Here is a 23,738-nt window from a genome sequence, read left to right as displayed (position 1 = left end):
GTATGGGTGAATACATAGAAAATCAGCGACCCCCATGCTAAAACATGCATGACAACCATGAAAGAGATATGCGAACTACAAGATACAGATATAGAAAGCTTGCAAAAGAGGCTTGGAGAAGGGTCAAGACGAACTCTTACAAGGGTCAAGACGAACTCTTACAAGGGTCAAGACGAACTCTTACAAGGGCTGCACACCTCTTATGTAAGAGGAGACGGACATGTGGAAGGAAGAGATGTAGGCCCACATGGTGGACCAACTCAACAAGGTGCAAGAGGAAATGGTTCAGATGCTAGAAGATGCTAGAAGCCTCCCTAATCTTGGATTTAGAGGCTCAAGTAGCCATACTTAATGAGGAAAACAACCACTTGAGGGCACACACCCAATATGAAGAAGGCAAAATTCAACCATCCCTCAATGAGGAGTTGAATACACTTCGGGAGCAAGTGCAGACCCTCCAAGCCCAAGAGGTGAAGAAGGCTAATGAAGCAGATACATGGGCTAAAATGACAAAGAAGATGTAGCAACAAGTCAAAGAAGAGGGCAATTGGATTGAGGTTTCCAAGAGGCAACGAAACCCACATCAATCCTGAATATCATCAACGACACGCATGAAGAAGAGAAGAGAAGGAAGATCCGAGCACTCAATGTGAGAGTGGTGGGATGGAAGGAAGGGGTCTCGGCAAAGGAAGACACCATAGCTCTATGCAGGAAGATGGAGATTCCCGACACTCCCTTTCTTGAGGCATGGAGGGTGGGGAAAGACACCACAAAGGAGCGTGCACTCATCCTCAATTTTGAGGGGGTGGAGGTGAGATAGGCATTCCTCACCAAAATACAGACATTAAAAGGGGAAAAGACTTACCTTGAGGATGACCTTAAGGTTTAGAAATTTGAGAACGTTTAGTTATGAATTTTCTTATTTACTTACGTTTGCTTTTTTTAAAGCAATGTTTATTCTGAGATGAACCGGCGGCTGTAGGTGAGCGCAGCGGGCAGGAGCCGGTAGAATGACTGGAATAAACTGAGGAATTGCAATCATCATACACGCAGACATCATCAGCAGCGGCAACAACAGTATACAAAATACAACACACTTGTCCCGGCGTTCTGCAGGAAGGAGAAGACGAAGGTAGGCGGTTTGGGAGAAAAGCAGAAAATCAGGTTCTTTTTTTTTTGGTGGGCACCTTGCAGTACTGTGCCCAGGCACGCTTGCTCAACAATCCACACCCACATTAACAGTTGGGCGGCGCGATTTTCTCGGATTGGCAACACTTGATCGCCAACAGGTCAGAACATCCCTTCTCTCCGATTGTTAAGAAGATCTCCTTTTTTAGGGTTTACAAATTCTCCTGCCCTCTTAAAGATTCTCTGCTTTTCTTCCTCTACAGTAATGCACACGCTTTGCCATGCTTTTATCTACATCATGCCGTTGGGTTGTGTTGTAACCACACACTCGCCTCTTGCGAGGCCACTCCCAGTTGATTTCTAAGCAGAGTGATCTGGCTTGTATTTTGGTAAACTCTTGTGTCCTGCCAAATGAATATATAAAAGGAATGTCCTGATCATGTGTTTTTGGGATTCCCAACACCACATGACTTTAGTATGACCAAACAGTTTTATGGTGAACTTTGTGTCCTGCCAGATAAATATATAAATATATGAACAAACAGTTTTATGGTTGTTTTGGGATTCCAAACACCACATGACCTTAGTATGAACAAACAGTTTTATGGTAAACTCTTGTGTCCTGCCAAATAAATATATAAAAGGAATGTCGTGATCATGTGGTTTCGGATCCCGAACACCACATGACTGTAATGGATGGTTGGCTGGCCTTTAGGCTGACACTTAGTGAATATGATGTAGTTGGCTTTGCTTTTGAGCGTTTGCTTGGCCTTGCCTTTTATGCAACGTCTGGTTTTGAGGAAGTGAGCGGATGATGTGCAAAGGTATCGGACTTTTATTCCGATGGTAAAGTCTATTTTAAAATCATCTACTTCAAAAGCACCCTATTCATTTACTCTTGACTAGATTTTGTGTGGAGGATGCAAAAATTTGGATCAGAATTTTATGTGAGCTCTGAACTCTCATTTGTTTGTGTATGTTATCTTTGCCTCTATTTCGTCACCATTAGTTACATGCTCATCCCTCAATGTCACCGGCATTTGAACAGGCAGCTTCATTATGACTGAATTTTCAGCTTCCCTGCCTACCAAGTAGAAAGCAATGATGGATATATGTGGGGGGATTGGTTGAAGAAGATGTTCAGTGAGTGGGGTTGGAGACGACATGAAGATAAATGGCCTTGGACTATGCTGCACAAAGAAGCCTCTACAGGGCTGGGACAAGAAGGCATCGAGGTTGAGCTATCTGAATACCAAAGGCTATCAGGTGGTGATGAAAATTTGAGCCCCAGAAATCTTCTCCAAGGAGAGAAGGCAAAGTCTGAAGTCATTGCTGATTTAGATGCATTCTTTGAGAGGTTATATAAGTATTATTGTGGGAAGGGTCTCTGGTGCATTGTTACTCAATGGGTGGTTGAGCTTCTTAGCCTTGGATTCACCATTTGCTTCTCTGGCTTCTTCTTGCTTATAGTTGATTGGCAGGTGCTTCGTACGTGTGGTGTTCACGCCATTGAACCTTGTGATCTTGTAAGGGAGGTTGTGAAGGAACACCCTCTCCATCCATTCACATTCTCAAAGGGTATTGTGGTGACCTATTTGACACTCTTTTCCTTGTACTGGGTCTTCTGCTTTCTTCGCTTCTTCACACAACTGAGGGAGACACTGGATGCCCGGCGCTTCTACCGTCATCAGTGAGTTTTCTACACTATACTGTCTTTTCAAAGGTCACACAAGAGATAACAGAACATCTGTCTTGAAGTATATTGAAACACTTGTTGGGATGCTGCAGTTTGTGTGTCAGTGACAGGGAATTGCAGACATCAGCTTGGCCAGCTCTTCTGGACAAGATAGTCAAGTTCCAACAACATCAGCGCCTTTGTATTGTCCGTGAGCTATCGGCTCATGATGTGGTGATGCGCATCATGCGCAGGGAAAACTACTTGATTGGAATGTTAAACAAGGGCATGCTTGCTGTCCCACTTCCTGCATGGTTACCTGGATCAGGCCCTCTAGCACGACATGATAGAGATGGCACTGCAAGACGGCTTCTATTAACCAAGACTTTGGAGTGGAGTCTGAATTGGTGCATACTGCAGCACATGTTTGACAGGTATTGCCTTCACTGCAGCCTTCCCTTTCCCCTTCTACCTCCAAAACAAACCTTCTGGCCCCTTTTTCTTTACATAACGTCTTGGAAAGGTATGTAATGTTTCTAAAACGTTTTTGAAATTTCTATGAGACACATTTCATGAAAAACTTGGCAACTATGCTTATGTAGCCTTCTTCAATTGCTGATATCTGATGCAATAGGAAGTCTCAGACTGAACTGTGTCGTTTGCTGGTTTTTGGGCTGAATTTCTTGTTCTTCTACACTTGTATTCTCTTCCTTGGATGGCTTCTCCAAAGGACTCGTGGGAGATATGTAGAATGGAGAGAGGTGTAGATCTTCAAATGTGGATGGGGATGCTACGATTGCTACTGTGAAAGTGGATGCGTTGGCAAACTTTTCAGCCTGAAACTTAGTGCAATCTTTCTTCCCGTGTCCCACAGTGTGGGAGATATGTAGAACGGGGAGAGGTGTAGATCTTCAAATGTGGATGGGGATGCTACGAGCGCTACTGTGGAGGTGGATGCCTTGGTAGACTTTTCAGCCTAAAACTTAGTGCAATCTTTCTTCCCGTGTCCCATAGTGTGGTAGAAGAAACAATGGTTCTCTGTCTTGTACCGTGTCTGTTCATCCGGCTGGAGGTAACCTTCACTGATGCCCTCCTTAGCGTTTTCCTCAGGAGTCTTCTTGGGCGTAGAATCTTTCTTATTGCCCACTTGACCCCGAGAATTCGTCTTTTGGTCCTTTTGGCCTTTGCTGTTATGAGCCCCCTTATCCTAGGTAGATGATTGTTGTTGGGGCTTAGGATTAGACTTTACTTACTTGGGATTATCTCCGTTCAGCATTAGTTCTTGATTCTGAGTGAGGGTCAATGCCTGTGCATAAGTCTGAGGTTCAAAATTTCTTATTGGTGTCAGAATACGCAGTGGAGATGATGACCAGATCTGGGAACACGAGCAAAACGCAATGCAAAAAAATAACAGCACAAGAGATAGAGAGGTAGAGGCGTGTAACTCTGCTCTATATACACAAAAGAATCCCGAAAATGATACAATAGTGACAAGGGGGCTAGGGGCCATTTTATATGGCCCCCAAACAGCAGTCGGCCTGCTGTAGGGCAACCGACAGGATCATGTCCACACCATGACTGGTAATAAACTAGTCGGCCAGTACTGTGAACAGTTGGCCAGCACCAAAAAGGTGTCCACACAGTCGGCCAGCACCAAGAAGGTGTCTACACAATTGGCCAGTATCAGTAAACTAATGCAGCAGCAGTCGGCTATAGACAAGGACATCCTGCCACTTCACGGCTGCCACCCAAGCCACAGAAAAATAGGGAAAAATGGGGGAAAAATACGGGGAGTGAGGAAAAATGATAAGACACCTATAGAGGGCGGGCACACCCGCAACAGAGGCCTTGGTGTATATATATAGACAGGATATGACTTCTAACATCCCCTCTCAGCTTTTGGTTGTGAAACCAACCACAGGGAGCTGGGGTGCCACCTGAGCAAATCGTGAGATAGCGACTTTGTGAAGAGGTCCACCGTACTATCCTCCGTCGAACAGAACTCTAGCAAGATGTCATCAGCACCGATCTGTTCACGACAAAGTGCCTCTGGATGACCATGGGTTCCTCCAATCCTGCAATGCAACCTCTGCAGCCTCACCACCTCACAAGCAGCATCACAAGTAGCCCGGTACTCTGCCTCTGTCATCATTGACAAGGCAAAAGATGACTGCCTCTTACTGCTCCAAAAAACTGCTCCTGGGCCTAAAGTAGATCTCCTCGTGTCCGGATCTCCTCCCCAAACTGAGTCACTCCAACCGTGGAGTCGGACTCTATCAATCAATCCCCCTCCTGTGTACAATGCAAACGACGGCTCTCATATGCAACTGCATGCCCTTCTTGATTTAGGACAGCCCCTATACAATCGCCACAAGCATCACATTCTACTAGGAATGACCTTTGCAAGTCAGGAACAATCAATACGGGTCCACATATGATAGCATGCTTGAGTTGCAAGAAAGTATCCTGTTCTTTTGAAGTCCATTTGAAAGTGGTTTTCTTCTTGGTGAGATCATGTAGAGGGGTGGCTATCATAGAAAAATGCCTTATGAAACGCCTATAATATGAACATAATCCCAAAAAACTACGTACGTGATGTACGTTTTGCAATTCTGGCCAATTCCGAATGGTTTCTATCTTTGTAGGATCCATTGTTACTCTATCCTTGGATACAATGTGATCCAAATAATGTATCTCTGAAAGGAAGAACTCACTTTTCTTGGCATTAATGAAAAGTTTATGCTTCCACAACTCTTCGAACACTGTGACCAAATGAGTTCTATGTTCTTGCTCATTCTTGGAGAAAACCAAGATGTCATCAAAGAATACATCTTTGAATTTGTGATGGGGTCGGAATATCCTATCCATCATACGATTAAATGTGGCAGGAGCATTGGTGAGACCAAAGGGCATCACCAAAAATTCATATAATCCAAAGGTTGTCCTGAATGCAGTTTTATGGACATCTTGTGGCACCACTCGTATTTGGTGATAACCACTCTTCAAATCAAGACGGCTGAAACAAGCCGAACCATCAAGCTTATCCAAAATGTCATCAATACGCGGAAAACAAGAAGCACAGGAGAGCAATAAGGTGATGAACTAGGCTGAACCAAATCTTTCTCTAAAAGCTCATTTACCTGCTTCATGATCTCTTCTTGTTGTGCGGTACTCACACGGTATGCAGGTTTGTTATGTGGAGAACTACCTGGCACAAGGTCTATGCGATGATCTTCGGGCCTTTGGGCACCTGGCAATGCATCAGCAAAACAATCGTTGAATGCATGAAGAAAATTCAGCCTATCGTAATTCATAGCATCCACATTTTGTTGATTTGGTACAATGCTATCACGAACAAAAACCAAGTATGCATAAAGACTCTTTTTCATTGCTTTATTAATCTGGATGTGAGATACAAGTGGGATGGAATCCCCTTCTTTGCCGGCATCAATGAAATGCATGCGGCCTCTATGCATAAAAGAAATCATGTTGGTCTTGTACTCTTTGCGGGGCTCAAGCCTATGATGCCATGGCTTGCCCAACAATACATCCATTTAGTGGTGCAACTAAGAAATGTTCATTATCAAGGTAGCCCTGGATATGTATGCGCAACTTCCCTATTAGTGGGGTAACCTGCACCTCTTTGCCAACAAAGGCAGTTTCTGCTTCAATCTGAGGTCCCATGTTCTCAACCTCAATACCCAAGGCAGCTGCTGTTTGTATAGAGACGAAGTTATCGGTTGCACAATCATCAAACATGAATAAGGCGGGTTGATCCTTGATTTGATCCCAAGCTTTGCATACCATCCGCTCTTTTGCATCATGTTTTGTGTTTTCCTGCACATCGGGAACTGCATGCACATTAGCCTTAGTCTGCATGTCCTCATGCTTTGGTTTGCGGTCAGGGCATTGTCGAAACATGTGCTCTTTGCTGCCACAAGAAAAACATTTTCCCTCCTTGGCATATTGCTCTCTTTGCTCGGGGGTCAAGCCAAATTTGTTTTTCTTTGGGCCCTGATCTTTAGATGAGGTATTTTTAGCTTTACCTCCCTTGTGGGTCTCCCGGAAGTTCTTTTTAGGTGGCTGTCCACCTTTTTGCAGATTTAGGACAGCCTTGTCTTTCCCCTTTGAACCGCCTTGATCTTGCTTAATTTTGAGCACCAATTGCTCCGTAGCAAGAGCAGAGGCTGTAAGCTATTGCAAAGTATGTTTCGGGTGCAATTTAATGCCCGAATGATAAGCTGGTTGCAATCCGGAGCGAAACTTCCTCTTTCTTTCATCCTCAGTGATTTGCATAAAAGCTCAAGCAACACTTTCCAAAACTTGTTGACATACTGTTACACACTTTCATTATCTCTTTGCTCAAGTCTATCCCACTTTTGGGTGAGAGTTTGCTCCGCATTTGGTGGCAAGAACTGAGCATAAAATCTCTCCTTAAACTCTTTCCAGGTACAAATGGGGTCTTTGGTGATCTTTTCAGTGATCCACCAATGAGCAGCGGTCCCCTTCAAAAACATGCTAGCATGGCGTACTTTAGACTTCTCAGTGAAGTCCTCATCGCTAAAAGCAATGTCAAACTGTGCCACAAATGCTAACACTTTGGAAGCATCATGCTCTCCATGAAAAACATCAAACTTAACAGACTTATCACCTGCTTCAAATTCCTTGAGCTTTCTGGCATGGGGCTCATGGTCCTCTCTTTTTCTTTTCCCCTTATCCAACGGGGCAGCCCTATCTGCATGGGCTCCATGGGCCATCATGGAAGTTTCATGAAAGCATGGTGGCATGTGCTCCACGAACCTGAGAATCAGATGCATGTGACCTTCCTGCATAAGGCAATGTCTCTCCATGAGACAACTCAGTAGGCAAGGCTCTTCTAGTGGGAGACCTGTCACCCCTTCCATGGGATACATGTCTTGAATGCATGTGACCATTATGTCCTCCATGAGCACTAGCATACATATACCTGTCAGCCTTTGTGCCTTGTGGAGAAGATGCATGACGAGAGGTGACTGTCACCTCTTCCCTTTGCATAAATGACCTCAACCTTTGAGATGGGGGATCTCCATGCTTCAAGCGAGGTGGATTTCTGAATTTCAGCTCTCCATCTTCCCCCTCTTTGATGTCACCTTTGTGGAGGAGGTAGGAAAGTGCCAACTCCCTTGGCTTCTTGCCCACTTTTCGTGCCATGGACTCAAAAGTCACGTCTACCATTGCATCGGCTTTTCTTGCTTCAATGGCACTTTGCACATGGGGATCTTCATGCAAAAATTTTAGCTCTTGCTCTTGTGCCTGCAAAAGCTTTCTCATATGCTCCAATTCAGCCCTCATCGCATCAGGCTCTTCTTCTTGCATGACTGTCTTTCCTCGAGACAGTTGTTCCTTTGAATTACTATCATTTACCCTTCTCTCCAGGGGCTTGTGCTTTCCTTGTAGAGCATCAGAATCACGCGAGGCACTTGATGGGCCCCTCGAATTAGGCACTTCCAAAGGGTTGCCTTGGTTGTCCATTGTGTTAAGTGTGCTAGAAGCGGGGTGTCCAATACACAGGTTCGTTTCCGCACTAAGAAGAGGGAAATAACCGTGCTCTGATACCAATGAAACCGATCCCGTCAAGTGGGAATAGATTCCGTTGGACACCCACACGCGTAATAGCACAACTTAAATATCACAATTTGAATGGACAACTTAATAACAACTGAAAATTGAAATGAAATGAAATGTTGATCAATGGACACTAGCACTGGGGCCGGAACGGGCTGACCCCCCCCTCAATATATGATATATTATTGGGAGTATTTAACAAAGACAATGCTCCATGGGTTCAATGAACCAGATGATGTCCATGTACAACTGAGATGAATACAGTACCAAACAAGAGACTCGAAGTAGACGTTCGAAGGAGAGCGATCCACTTAAGTGGTCAAGTCTCTACGGTCCTGTGCCTTCACTGGAATCCGTGGAGAGCGCCCCACTGGTGTTCCAAGACCACGCACAAACAGGCGCTTCTGTACTAACGCCTGGCTCTCCCGATCTCGGCACCCATGGACCATGGTTCTCAAAAAGCTTGGACTACCTGGCATTGAACGGGTGTTAGCGGTAGAGAGAATCCTTTATTAGATTTACAACAAAATCCTTTACTTAAATCTGAATCCACTTACTTGTAGCTCGCTAGTGGAAGACAAATACTCGAGGCGTCTGTGTGCAGCTACTAGAGATGGGTGGCGCAACAGCCTGTCGAGGAGCAGCAGCAGCTGCGTGTGTAGAGGGTGTAGCCACCTGAAGAGGGGAGGCGCAGAGCCGCCGCCTGTAGCTGCCTATGGAAGGGAGGCGCAACCCCACGCAGCCGCCTGTAGAGGGGAGCGCAGCGCGACGCAGCCGCCTATAGAAGAGGGCGCAGCCGCCTGTTGTGGAGAGGGTGCAGCCGCCTGCAAGGGAGGAGGAGAAGGCGCAGCCGCCTTTGGAGAGGAGGAGGTGCAGCCGCCAGCTGAAGAGCACAGAAGCCACCTGGCTGCAGTCGCCTGTGGGGTGGCGCAGCCGCCTGCAAGGTAGAGGGAACAGTCGCCTGTGGAGAGGAGAGCACAGCCTGCTGGAGAGCAAGTGTGGCCGCCTGCAGCAGGCACAACCGCCTGCTAGAGAGGAAGCGCAGCCTGTTGGTGAGCAAGCGCAGCCGCCTGCCGGAGAGAACGTAGCCGCCTGTGTAGAAAGAGCAGCCCACCAACGTGTAGCAACCTGAAGAAGGCGGACAGATGCCTTGTGTGCAGCTGTTTGAGAGCTCCTTTGTAGATGTTGGAGAGAGAGAACACGACCACAGCTGGCCGGCTCCCCTAGCTTGCATGGGAGCGGCCAGTTTCAAGGTGGGGTGTGGGTAGGTGGCCATGCAACCACCCCCACACATAAAGGGTTAAAACTTAAGAGGGGGGTTTACCTCCCCACCTTGGCCCACACGTGGGTGCCCACTTTTAAACGAATGTGAACTTACAACCTTATAAAATTAAAGGTTAGAAAGAAAGCTATTAAACAAACAAGTGCAATACACTTACCACCTGTTCACACGCAACAAAACTCGTCAGAAGATAGAGCAAACTTCACCACTCACTGGCAGGCGTCCCCGCTCAGTAAGTGGCAAAACACAAAAATACAAGTCATTCGAAAATAGTTCCAAACATGCAAAACATGAATGCATGTGCAAATAGTATCATGGACATATCTCCCATTCATGGAACAAGTACAAAACACCTGTCGGGCACAAAAATGTCTTACCTATGGGACTGTCGGTCTTCCTATGGAGTGACAGTCCCATAGGTAAGACAAAGATCCAGGCACGAGCCTCCCTATTGAGTGACAGTCCCATAGGCAAGACACGGCACAAATACTGGCTCTTCCATGGCATGACAATCCCATGGATAGAACACAGTCCAGGTCATACACGGGTGGCACCAGTCTGGCTCGCGTCCATACTGTTAGAAGTCATCTCCTGTCTATTTTAATACACCAGGGCCTCTGTTGTGGGTGTGCCCGCCCTGTATAGGTGTTTTATCATTTTTCCTCACTCCCCGTATTTTTTCCCATTTTTCCATGGTGTGGATGGATGCCAGATGGCTGGCAGGAGCCCATGGTGCTGGCCGACTGCACCTCATGTGCTCCTGGTGGCTGGCCGACCTGTTTTACACAGTCGTGGAGGTGCTGGTGGCTGGCCGACCTGCTTCCTACAGTCGTGGAGACACTTACTTGGCCGATTGCTTTATGCAGTCGTGGAGAGCCTCTAGCGCTGGCCGACTGCATCCATGGGGCATATAAATATGCCCCATGCTCCTCACCATTGTATCATTCAGTTTTCTGCGGGATCTTGTGTATAGAGAAGAGTTTACACGCCTATTTCTCTGTGTCTCTCATGCTGTCTATTTTCTGCACTGTACTTGCTCTTGTGAACCCAATTTTGGTTATCATTTCCGCTGCATATTTTGACATGGTATCAGAGCCCTAGGCTCGTGATAGATCTTGGGAGTTTTCTGAGCTAGAGGGGGATAGTTAGGTTGCTGATTGGTGGACTGTTTTGGACTGTTTGGGAAGAGAAGTTGCAAGAGGAAGGCGGGCTAAGGTGCTGGACAGCCACTTGCAGGTTTTAGAGATTTTTTTTTCCCACCCACCCACCCTTTTCATTTTAATCCCCGCGATGGTTGATTTACTAGAGATGGCTGAGAAGCACGTGAAGATCCCGACTCTCCCCACGTTCCCAGTGGACCGTCAGCTGTACGGGAACTATTATGGCATCTGGAAGGTCATGATGGAGTCTGTGCTGGAGTCATATGACCTTGCTGATTTCATCATCATCGGGGTTCCACGGCCGGAAGCAGAGGAAGGGGAGTTACTGTCGATGAAGAAGGACCGAGAGGCACAGGCACACATGTGGGATCGTGTCAACGCCAAGGTCGGGTCATTTATTTTCCTCAACTGCACACCACAAGTGATCAATCATGTAAAGCACATGACGCTGGCTAGAGGCATATGGGAACACTTGGCTTCTCTTTATAACAGGGTATCACCCATGAAACGGATCTCCTTGGAAGTGTAGATGCGGGTTATGAACCCTTCAAAGTCCTCTACGATGCGGGAACACATTAACAAGCTGCAGGCCCTTCAGCAGGAAGTCCTCCAAGGTGGGAAGGAGATATCATCTGAAGACATGGCCATCACTTTGCTGCCCCACTTGCCTGCTGAGTATTCTGCTTTCTACTCGTTGATTACGAGTGGCAAGCTCAGCACCATTACCTGGGAGGAGCTTGTGCCAATGGTCTTGGACGAGGAGGAACGTTTCACGAACCCTCCTCACAGTGGCAGTTCGGAGGCCTTAACTGGCCAACGGTCGAAAGGCCGGAATAACAACAAGGGCAAAGGGATGGCTTCACCGGAGAAGTCTTCTGAGAAGAAGCCTGACTCAGAACGAGAGAAGCTGAAGGCCAAAAGATCCTGCAATGATTGTGGCGAGAAAGGCCACTATTGGAGGAAGTGTCCTAAGTGGACAGGGAAGAGTGCTGATTCCTCATCCTCAGCTGCAAAGACTCTTGCATTTGTGCACTTAGAGATGATGGACTCTGACGCTTCATCGTCTTCAAGCGAGGAGGCCGTTGGCTTCACTGCGAAGGATACCCGGGAATGGATTCTTGACAGTGGTGCTTCCAGGCACATGACTCCATCCTGTGACTTCTTTTTGGATCTGAAACGACAGTCAGGTCGCATCTTTATTGGCGACAACTCCACTATTCCGATACATAGTGAGGGCCGAATGGAGATTATTCCCGACCACAAGGGGGGCAAGCATGCTTCCCGTGTTCTCTATGTCCCTGCTTTAGGTTTTCATCTTCTGTCAGTGCATGAGGTATGCAAGACTGGCTTTCGGGTGGAATTTGAGGAGCATTCAGTTGCTCTACGGGACCGTGAGACTGGCCAGGTTGTTTGGGGAGGTGGTGTGGAGAATGGTATCTACAAGCTCTGTGCACTCTCCTCGTTGACAGGTTCTCAGGTTGGAGATTTGTGGCACTTTCGTTTTGGCCACTTAAATGTGGATGCATTGAGGCGAGCTTTCCGAGACCAGATGGTGGTTGGCTTGCCAGATGTTGGCAGTAGGCAAGGGCATTGCAGTTCTTGCATACGTGGTAAGCAGCACAGGGAATCCTTTTCGAAGCAGGCTTCCAGGCGGGCTTCGAAACCATTGGAGTTGATTCACACCGACTTGTGTGGACCTCAGCAGACACCATCTTTGGGAGGATCTCTCTACTTTATGCTGCTTGTTGATGATTGTACCAGATTCACGTGGGTCTACTTTCTTTCCCAGAAGGACCAAGCTTTTGCACGGTTCAAGGATTGGCACGTGATGGTGGAGAAAGAGTCTGGATTTTAGGTCAAGACTCTCAGGGCTGATAAAGGAGGTGAATTCTCCTCGACTGTATTTCTCAGATTTTGTGCAGATCATGGCATCAAAAGGGAACTGGCCAATACAAGATCGCCTTCGGAGAATGGAGTTGTCGAACGCAAGAACAGGACTGTGGTGGAGATGGCGAGGACCATGCTGGAGCATCGTGATCTTCCTCGTCCACTTTGGGGAGAGGCTGTGGCAACGGCTGTCCATACCCTCAACCGATCTCCGACGACTTCAGTACCCCATATGACTCCATTTGAGGCATATTTTGGCAGGAAACCCGATGTCTCGCACTTCCGTGTTTTTGGGAGTGACGCATATGTACATATTCCGAAGAAGCAGAGGGGGAAGCTTGACTCCAAGTCCCGCAAGCTTGTATTTGTGGGGTATAATTCTCTTTGCAAGGGATACAGATTGTATGATCCAAACAGGAACGAGATTGTTGTCAGCCGGGATGTGGTCTTTGACGAGCATGTTCCAGTATCCACTGTCGAGGAGCCGCCACTTCTTGGAGATCCAGAGGAGTCTGATGATGATTCCCAGACCATTATTCCAGTTGATCAACCTCAGGCAGTACAGGAGGTTGAGCCCGTAGCTGGAGTAGAGCCCCCGCGACCACAGGAGGCTCCATGATCTGTTCGAGTACCTACGTGGTTGTTAGACACCCTTCGGGAGTCAGGTGTCACGGAGTTACCCTCCGAGTGGACCACAGAGGACGGCCCTCGAAGATCACACAGAGTCCGAGATAAAAGCAATACAACGGAGCTTCTTCAGGTAAACTATGCTCTGATGTCTCGTATTATGCGGGATAAGGAGCCCACTTCCATCAAGGAAGCCCTTTCACAGGATACTTGGAGACAAGCCATGCAGGTGGAGCTTGATGCCATCGAGAAGAACAACACTTGGGAGTTGGTACCGAGGCCGTCGAAACGGTCAGTCATTGGTGTCAAATGGGTCTTTAAGACCAAATATGCGTCTGATGGGTCGGTGGACAAACACAAAGCCAGACTTGTGGCTAAAGGTTATGCTCAGCGGCCAAGCATCGACTACGAGGATACCTTTGCACTGACCGTACGGATGTCCACTATTCGGACCGTTCTTGCCCTTGCTTCTTCTTAGAGGTGGCCCGTGTATCAAATGGATGTAAAATTTGCGTTCCTTAATGGTGACCTGCAGGAGGAGGTGTATGTTGAACAGCCTCCAGGCTTTATTGTTCCAGGATCAGAAGGGTTTACAGGTTACGTAAGGCCTTGTATGGTCTTAAGCAGGCTCCTAGGGCTTGGAATCAGAAGATTGATTCCTTCTTTGTTCGGACTGGATTTCAGAGATCGGTTGCAGATCCTAACCTGTATCTCTTTCGGGAACGCGGCATGGTCACGATTATCATCCTTTATGTGGATGATCTCATTCTCACCGGCGGTCATGTGGAGCACATTGGTGTGACGAAGGCTGCCTTGTCAAAGGAGTTTGAGATGACCGACTTAGGCTTACTCCACTTCTTTTTGGGATTGGAGATCTGGTGGACCCAGAGGGGGTTTTTCGTCTCTTGGCAGCGGTATGTTCATGAGTTGCTTGAGGCCTTTGGGATGGAGAACTGCAAGCCTATTACTTCGTCGATGGACCCGAACACAAAGTTAACCGTTACTGATCCTCGTGAGCCAGTTGATGCCTCGCAGTACCGGAAGTTGGTTGGTTCATTGATCTGGTTGTTGAACACCAGATTGGACTTGAGCTTCTTCGTGGCTGTTGAGCTCTTTCATGCAGACGCCATTGAAGTCTCATTGGGACGCAGGATTGCGGATCTTGCGGTATCTGCAAAGTACGAAGGATCTAGGACTCTTTTACACAGGAGGGGATGGAGTCAGGCTCCAAGGTTGGAGTGACTCAGATTGGGGAGGAGATCCAGACACGAGGAGATCTACTTCAGGATACAGTTTTACCCTCAGCTCAGGAGCAATTTCGTGGAGCAGCAAGAGGCAGCCAACTATTGCCCTCTCTTCGACAGAGGCAGAGTACCGGGCTGCTTGTGGTGCTGCTTGTGAGGTTGTGTGGGAGGCTGCTAGGCGAGATTGGGTTTCCACAGAAGGAGCCCACAGTCATCCAGTGCGATAACCAGAGTTGTAAAGCTATTGCTCGGAACCCGATATTGCATGCCTGGACCAAGCGCATAGAGATACAGTATCATCAGTCTTTATGTAGATGATCTTTTGCTCATGGGATCAAATAATGACAAAATTGCAGCTTTTAAAGAGATACTGCAACAGACATTTGACATGTCTGATTTGGGGCTCGTACACTACTATTTGGGCATACAGTTTGTGCAAGATAACAGAGGCATTGGGTTGTTGCAATCTCGGTATGTTGCTAAACTTTTGGAGAAGTTTAAATTTCAGGATTGCAAGCCTATTAGCACTCCTATGGAGCCTGGGATGAAACTGTCACTACAAGATGACAGTATTTTATTTGATGCCACTACATATGCTCAGGCTATTGGGTGCCTTATTTACTTGTGTACTACACGGCCAGATATTCAGTATGCCGTATCTCAGTTGAGCAGATTCATGCACAGCCCGCGATTGTCACATTGGCAAGCTGTGAAGCGTGTATTTCGGTATTTGCAGGGTACCTTGTCTCTTGGATTGCTTTATCCTGAGGGGGGTGACATGCAGCTATATGCTTACAGCGATTCAGATTGGGCTGGTGATTTTGATACCAGACATTCCACTAGTGGAAATTGTTTCTTTCTTGGCTCTTCATGTATTTCTTGGCTAAGCAAGAAACAGACCACAGTGGCCAGTTCGTCTTGTGAGGCAGAGTACAGAGCAGCTTACACTACTACCGTTGAGTGTGTCTGGCTGCGTCGTCTTATGACTGATATGGATATTTCAGTGGAGGAGCCTACACCTATCTATACTGATAGTCAGAGTGCCATTGCCGTGGCCAGGAATCCTGTGTTTCATGCTCGCACGAAACACATTGAGATTCACTATCACTTTGTTCGGGAGAGACTCCAGGCAGGTGATATCAGTCTGATTTATTGCCCTACAGATCAGAATGTGGCAGACATCTTCACCAAGGCACTACCACGTCCGAAATTCGAAGCATTCCGCACTGCTTTGAATTTGTTTCCTTTTGGTGGATGATGTACAGTGATCACATATCACTCTAGGGGGGTTTGTTGGGTTTTATGCTGTGTATGCACCGAGGGTAGTGCTAGTGATCATCAATAGGTTACTGGGGCACTTTTTACTTCAGTTAGTGGAGGTTTTTTCCCCCAGTTTTAGCTTAGTTTCACTTATAAAGGTTTATAAATGATTTGGTCCACCCGGCACTATTTATGGCCGGACCATGTGAACACACTATTAGGTCACATTCTTTTATGTGGCTATTGTACTTCATTTTATCAACAATCAATACATGAGCAGTCGTGTTCCTCTCTCACACTCTCACGCCTCCTGCTGAAGTGCCTTTCAAACCCTAACCCTAACAGCTCAAACCCTACAAGAAGATCTTGGCTGGTGACATCTTGCTACTTTATTGTTCGACGGAGGACATTGCGGCGGACCTCTTCACGAAGTCTTTACCTCAGGCTACGCTCAGGCGGCACTCCAGCTCCCTTGGGTTGATTTCACAGCCAGGAGCTGAGAGGGGGTGTTAGAAGTCATCTCCTGTCTATTTTAATACACCAGGGCCTCTGTTGTGGGTGTGCCCGCCTTGTATAGGTGTTTTATCATTTTTTCTCACTCCTTGTATTTTTTTCCTATTTTTTTCCATTTTTCCATGGTGTGGATGGATGCCAGATGGTTGGCAGGAGCCCATGGTGTTGGCCGACTGCACCTCATGTGCTCCTGGTGGCTGGCCGACCTGTTTCACAATCGTGGAGGTGCTGGTGGCTGGTCGACCTGCTTCCTACAGTCGTGGAGACACTTGCTGCTGGCCGACTGCTTTATGCAGTCGTGGAGAGCCTCTAGCGTTGGCCGACTGTAGATGTCGCCGAAAAGAATTATTCGGTATATGACAAAGAGCTTTTGGGTGTGATCACAGCGCTCAAACATTGGAAGCCTTTTCTTTATGGACAGGCTTTCACAGTGAAAACAGACCACCAAGCACTTAAGTGGCTTCAGACTATGCCAAGTGCCCAGTGGAGTGATCGACAAGCCAGGTGGAGTCAAATCTTCCAACAGTTCGGAGGTATGATTGAATACATCCCTGGTAAGCATAACCCAGTAGCAGATGCTCTCAGTCGAAAGTCCAGCATCCAGGCAGTCCAAGAAGCTACCATTCTCGAAATCACGGGGAAGGACTTAGATAGTATGAAAGACCAATATGTCAACTCCCCTGAGTTTGGTACTCAGTATAGTTTGGCCCTCACTTCTGAGCCTGGCCACTATTCAGTACAGAACGGTTGGTTGTTCTACAAGAACCGTCTCTGTGTTACTCGAGAAAAGCGTTCCGCTCTTCTCCACGATGCCCATGACTCCTTAGTTGGAGGACATAGGGGTATCAACAGTACCCTCGAGAAATTAGAACGGTCCTTTTATTGGCCAAAGATGGGGCGTGATGTCTATGCACATGTACAAGCCTGTAAGATTTGTCAAAAAGTCAAGGTTCCCCATACAAAGAAGGCAGGTTTACTTCAACCTTTGCCTATCCCCGACGGACCTTTCATCGACATATCTATGGACTTTGTAGGGCCTCTACCAGCATCCACTGGATCCCGTAACACTCAGTGTTTTACCATTGTGGATCGCTTTAGTAAGTTCTGCATGCTCATCCCATGCAAGCATACGGCCACACCCGAGGACGTAGCCCGTCTGTTTCTCAAGCATTGGTATCCAATTTGTGGTTTGCCTAGCACCATAACATCAGATAGAGATTCCAAGTTTACCTCGCATTTCTGGAGGGCATTATTTGAAAACTTTGGAACTAAGTTGCAGTTGTCTAGTGCATTCCATCCCCAGACAGATGGCCAGACAGAAATTTATAATCAGTTGGCCTTTGATGTCCTCAAGTCATATTGTCATGACCAGCAGTCCAAATGGGAGCACTATCTTCCGTTGGTCCAAGCTATCTTAAACGACACGCATTCATCCAGTGTCGGACGGACTCCATATGAAGCAGCCTTTGGTCGCCGTTTTTCTTCTCTTTTGACGAGAATGGTGTCTCCATCTTTAGAGGCTAATAAAACCACGGTAGCATTTTCCGAGATCATTGAGTCAGTCAAAGACCGCTTGACCAAAGCTCAGGAAGCATATAGCAGACAGGCAAATAAATCTAGACGAGATGTCCACTTCAAGGAAGGGGATTGGGTCTATTTGCGTATCATGAAGCAGAGATTGAAACAAGTGGGCAAACGTTGTCCCAAGCTTTCTTTCCGTAGTTTTGGCCCTTTTCCAATAGTTAAGAAGATAAGTGATGTCTCAATGAAGTTAAAGTTGCCTGCCAGTTGGACAATGCATGATGTTTTCCATGTTTCTTGGCTAAAACCATATGTTGGTCCAGAAGTGTTTGATGTTTCAGATGAACAGCAGCCAGACGTGGTAGACGAGGCAGAAGTTATTGAGCTGAACAGATCCTTCTTCATCGATGGAAGCATGGTTCCGGTCGACGGATTCGTCAGTTCTATACGAAGTTCCGAGATCGAGGCACCCACGAAGCCGTATGGCTCGACGAGGAGTTCTTCTAGGAGTACCCCCAGTTATTGGCGGACTACTTGGAAGCCATGAACCTGCCGCCAAGCTAATCAGGAGGGAATGTCACATGCACTCTGCACTAAGTGCATGGTGACAAGATGGCTCATCATCAGAAGTGCATCATTTGTACAGTTGTAGAACCCAATAGGATGATATTTGTCGTACGCCGTGACCCCATTGTACATCCTCAGTCCTAGATAAGTCAGGCACGAGCTACGTAGGTCATTCCTCAGCCTTAGTGGGTCAGTCAGTCAGTCAAGTCCCTTAACCCACTTGGAGAGAATCATTCATGCATGTAAAGTCAGTAGAAGCCTTAGGGTTTGCATCAGAAAGCACTCTGCATCTTGCATCATATGCATACATATGCCTGTGCATCATTTAGAACATCCCCAAAGCCTTAGGGAATTTACTGGGATTTATCTGGTATTTTTTCCATATTTATTAGTATTTATTTATCATTATTTGCATTATTGGGCATTTATAAATATTAAGTTTATTAAATGACCAACCTCCAGTTAGTATAAATAGGCTTGCCTAGAGCCTCTTTTGCTCATTCAGTCTTCATTGTGCTAAGAGCTCTCCTCTCTCTCTTGCTTTCAGCATAAGACTAATCCATGCCCTAGTGCCCATAAGCTTTCTTCTCCAGCCCCTTGAGATCCATAGCTTCAGCCCAGCCTAGGTGCTTGTCCTTAGCCAGTCATCTGTTGCTGCTGCGTTTCAGTCCATCAACACTCCCAGACACCTGCGTTTCTGTCCACAGCAGAATCCAGCCTTGAAGCAACAGTTTACAACAGTTTCCAGCATTGAAACAGTTGTTTGCATCAGTGTCCAGCCTTCTCTGCATCATCAACACATTCAGCAGTCATCTAGTGAAGGTAACTCAGCATTCATATGTGTTTTCAGCATTCTAACAGTGTGTAGAACAGTCCACCTTCTTCTTCTTTGAGCCTCAGGTGTGCAGCCCTTCCTCATGCCCTTGGGAGGAGTGCATAGGCTCAAGATCAAGTCATTGAGGTGTTTCTACAGCAGTGTACAGATCAGCCATACTCCGATCCTCCGAGATCTTGCGTTTGGCTTATCTACAGTCCAAAGTCATTCTCTCTAAAGTAATAAAGCAAATACTATCTCGTTATCGGGATAGGGGGCCCTTCAGTGGGTAATTCGGGACCCAATCTGGTGTACAGTGTTCATATCTCTCTCTCAACTCTTTAAAGTTTGAAGTAAATGAAATGGATTGCTAAACTCACGAAACTCAGGATACAGAAGACGGTGTGAGCATATTGTGTGACAGGATCAACCAATACAAAGACTTCCGCTGCATATCACACTTGACACGACACTCAGTGACTATACCTATGAGGTACGTCTACCTGCGGGAAGACAAGTTTGGGATCGCAAGGTCGAGATGCTTCCAATCCAGATTCAGGACTACAAAGATACTCTGGAATGCTATGTCATGCATCTGGAAAATGTAGACTTGTTATTAGGGATTGAGTGGTTTAAGACTCTTGACGTCCAGATAGATTGGTCTAGTCATATTTTTTCTTTTCAGCATAGAGACACCAAGTATAGTATTTTAGGTGATTGTATTCATCCCTCTCAGGGACCTCTTGTAAATACAATTGATTTTGGAAATATAATGAATTCTTCTTTGTATACCGCTTTCCATTGTGTATTGATTCCACTTTCTTCTTTTCTCATCCCTTCCATGGATGTGAATGAATTAAGTGTGTTTGAAAGCAAGGAATTACAGAAGGTACTTGATTCGTTTCAAAACGTATTTCCTAAGGAACTGCCATCGGGTTTACCACCTGAACGGGCAGTAGATCATCGTATTGACTTGATCCCTGGTACTCATCCTGTGAGTATTCCACCTTATAGGATGAGCCAAGCTGAGGAAGATGAGTTGGCTAAACAACTCGAAGATTATTTGAGGATGGGCCAGATCCGTCCAAGTAAATCACCTTGGGGTGCACCTGTATTACTTAGGAGCAAGAAGGACAATACTTGGAGAATGTGTATAGATTACAAGAGATTGAACAAGCTGACCATTAAGAACCGTTAACCTCTCCCTCGATCAGATGACCTAATTGACCGGTTAGCAGGAGCGAAATATTTCACGAAGATAGATTTACGTACTGGCTATCACCAGATACGTATTCATGAAAGGCATGTCGAAAGAACCGCCTTTCGGACTAGGTATGGCCATTACGAGTTTCTCGTATTACCTTTTGGGTTAACCAATGCTCCAGCCACTTTCCAGCAAATGATGAACGATCTTTTTCATGAACGAAATTTGTGGTGGTGTTCCTGGATGATATTTTGATATATAGCCGTACTCTTGAGGATCATGTCAGACACCTCACGATTGTCTTATCTATTTTGAGACAGAATCGACTATGTGCTAAGTTCAGTAAATGTGAGTTCTTTATGACCGACATCATTTACTTGGGACACAAGATCACTAGAGATGGATTGAGCATTGACTATGACCGAGTTCAGAAGGTTTTGGACTGGCCTATACCGCGAACAGTGAAACAATTTCGTTCTTTTCGCGGTTTTGTTGTTTTTTCGAGGAAGGAAAGCTCGTTGGGCAGAGTTAATGCAAGATTTTGATTTTGAGATCCATTATCGGAAAGGGTCCATGAATAATATTGCAGATGCGCTTAGTCGGATTAGAGAGGTGAATACTTTGTCGTTCACCGAGATTTCTACTGACTTATTTCAGTCATTGAGAGGGCTTTGCAGGACTGATAGTTATTTTGGTCCATTTTGGCAGAAGATCCAGGACGAGAGCTCATTGATTGACCAAGACTCGGTGACTGCGCAGTCTACCATTCAGGCTGCAGGAGGTCAGTGGATGATTCAGAATGGTTTACTATTCCGTAATGACAAAATTTGTGTACCACAGATCCCGGACATTAGGTCCAAGATTCTGAGGGAGTGTCACGACGCCCCTTCTGCTGGACACCCTGGGGTACACAGGACACTATCATTAGTGAAACACACTTTTTATTGGCTGAAGATGAAAGGGTATGTAGAAGATTATGTTCTCAAGTGTCAAATTTGTCAGGCAAATAAAGCTGAACGCTTTAGACAGGCTGGGTTATTGCATCCTTTGCAAATCCCAGGTAATAAATGGGAAAGTATTTCCATGGATTTTATTACCGGATTGCCAAGAACACATCAAGGCCACGATTCTATTTGGGTTGTGGTAGATCGCTTGACAAAAATGGCTAGATTTTTACTGACCCGGAAGACTATTACAGCTACGCAATTAGCTCGGCAGTTTATCGAGCAATTGTTTAGACTGTACGGGTTACCGCAGGACATAGTCAGTGATAGGGACTCTAAGTTTACGAGTGACTTTTGGAAACTTGTTTTTGAGAAGTTGGAAACAACTTTGAATTTGAGTTCCTCAGTGTTAGAAATAATGTCCTGACATTATTATGGGCAGTGGCCAATGTATTAGGACCGGCCGGGCACTTTTTACTCACTTTAAGTGAGGTTTTTTCCCCGCGCCCAATAAGGCGCCCAACTTACCGTTATGTGAAACGGGCACCAATTAGGGTTATTATATGCCCTAAGTTTTGTAACAAACTTATCTTCATATTTTGAGCTCCATCGTTTTGCTCTTGGCCTCCACACGTTTTTCTTCTGTTTCTTCGCGTGCTCCACACTGTCTCTCACTCACAATTGGTATCAGAGCTGGTTGTTGTTCCTGCTCCCGCCTTCCCTACTGCTGGTGAAGCACTTTCGTCGCGAAGAAACACTCTCTACTGTGCTGGTCGCCTGCTTCTGGTGCTGAAAAACAGGTCGCCCTCCTCCTACAGACCTGGGCGACTACTTCCTGTGTGTCTCGGGCACTGTTCTGGTGCAAAAAGCAGTGCTGGTCGTTTTTCTACAGGCCGTACAGCATCTGTGCAGCACGTGTGGCTGCTGGTTGCTGTTTTTCTGCTCGTACAGGTCTGTACGACCAGTTTTGCTGCTGTTTTCTGATCGTACAGCAGCCGTACAGCTGTCGTACAGCTCTATTTGCTGTTTTCTGTCCGTACAGTTCTGTACAGCACCTGCTGGTTGCTGTTTGCTGTCCGTACAGCCTTCCGTACAGCATTGTACTGTCTTCTGCATCAGTTCATACCCAGCAATCTGCAGCAGCAACTCGGGTGAGTCTACCTGCTGTATTTTGGAGCTTAACTGTGAATTTTGTCAGCAAATCAAGTCCGAAATTTGGGGCTTTTGCTGTTTTTATGTTGCTGCACAATCTGTGACAGCTCCCACAGGTTTTTTGTGGGAATCAGAGAAATTTGAGCCACCAGAAATTTGGGGCTTTTGTTGCTGTGCTGTCTATCTGTGTGAAACAGACAGTCTCGAGCAATATTTGTGGACTCTTGTGCAGTCAGTCTCTTTTGCAGGTTACAGTTTGCTCTCATGGCACAGAACACTGCTGATGTGTTTGGGTTTTTAGCCCAGGAAGATAAGTTGGATGGAACCAACTATTCCCTGTGGAGCTTTATGCTCAGGAATCTGCTAGTTGCAAAGAATTTGTGGAATTATGTAAGTGGAGCTGAGGCAAGGCCTATGCATGTGGCCCCAGCTACCCCTCCACAACATGGCAGGCAGCAGGTTGTACTACCAGCTCCTCAGGCACCTACACAGGAACAAACTAGGTGGGATTCCAGGGATGCTCAGGCACTCTCTTTGATTGCACTTTCAGTTAAGAGGTCCATTATTCCGCATATCCGTTCATGCAGGACATCTCAGGCTGCATGGGATACTTTGGAGCACATGTATCAGGCTCGCAATGAGGCTAGAGTTGCCTTTTTGAAGCGGGAACTATCACACTTGTGCATGGATGAGGGTGATTCTATGCAGGATCATCTTACGAAGATTCAGGATTTGAGAGAACAGCTCTTGAATATTGATGAAATCATTTCTGATGCTGAGATGGTCACCACTACACTTAACTCTTTACCGAGCTCTTATTTGGGTTTTCATACATCTCTTCACTTGTCCATGAGGGGTAATCCTGTCCCTCTATCCTTTCAGGAATTGGTTGGACTTTTGTTGCAGGAAGAGCAGACTCGGAAAAATGTCATGCATAGGGGTGGTGAGCAAGCATTCTTTGCCAAGAACAAGGGCAAAGGAAAATCTGGTGCATATAAGCCCAAGTCAGAATCAGGACAGCCATCTAGTAAAGAGAAGGATGATGCACAGAAACCTAAAAAGAAGGGTAAGTGCCATTATTGCAAGAAGACAGGTCACTATATTCATGAATGTTATAAGAGGATAGCCAAGGAAAAGAAGAAAGAGTCTGGTAATT

At 46.3% G+C, this 23,738-nt stretch overlaps 1 protein-coding gene across 5 annotated transcripts in view; it reads left to right on the top strand.

The window, feature by feature from the left end:
• The first annotated feature begins 911 nt into the window (after nt 1–911).
• Nucleotides 912–23,738, top strand: part of LOC147607245 (autophagy-related protein 9-like) — a 77,012-nt gene continuing 54,185 nt past the window's right edge. For 3 of the 5 annotated variants that reach the window (XM_086790705.1, XM_086790703.1, XM_086790704.1), the window contains exons 1-3: nt 912–1,289; nt 2,177–2,818; nt 2,917–3,237. In XM_086790705.1, coding sequence (XP_086646831.1) covers nt 2,241–2,818; nt 2,917–3,237 — 899 coding nt within the window. In that variant the 5' untranslated portion in view covers nt 912–1,289; nt 2,177–2,240. The remainder of the gene's footprint in view (nt 1,290–2,176; nt 2,819–2,916; nt 3,238–23,738) is intronic. The other 2 variants (XM_086790707.1, XM_086790706.1) reach the window with 1 other exon arrangement.

This window comes from Cibotium barometz, chromosome 55 (genome assembly GCF_041138505.1).
Source record: "Cibotium barometz isolate CiBa-2024 chromosome 55, ASM4113850v1, whole genome shotgun sequence".
Taxonomy (NCBI): Eukaryota; Viridiplantae; Streptophyta; class Polypodiopsida; order Cyatheales; family Cibotiaceae; genus Cibotium; species Cibotium barometz.
Note: the sequence above shows the minus strand (reverse complement) of the source record. Positions and strands in the feature narration are given on the sequence as shown.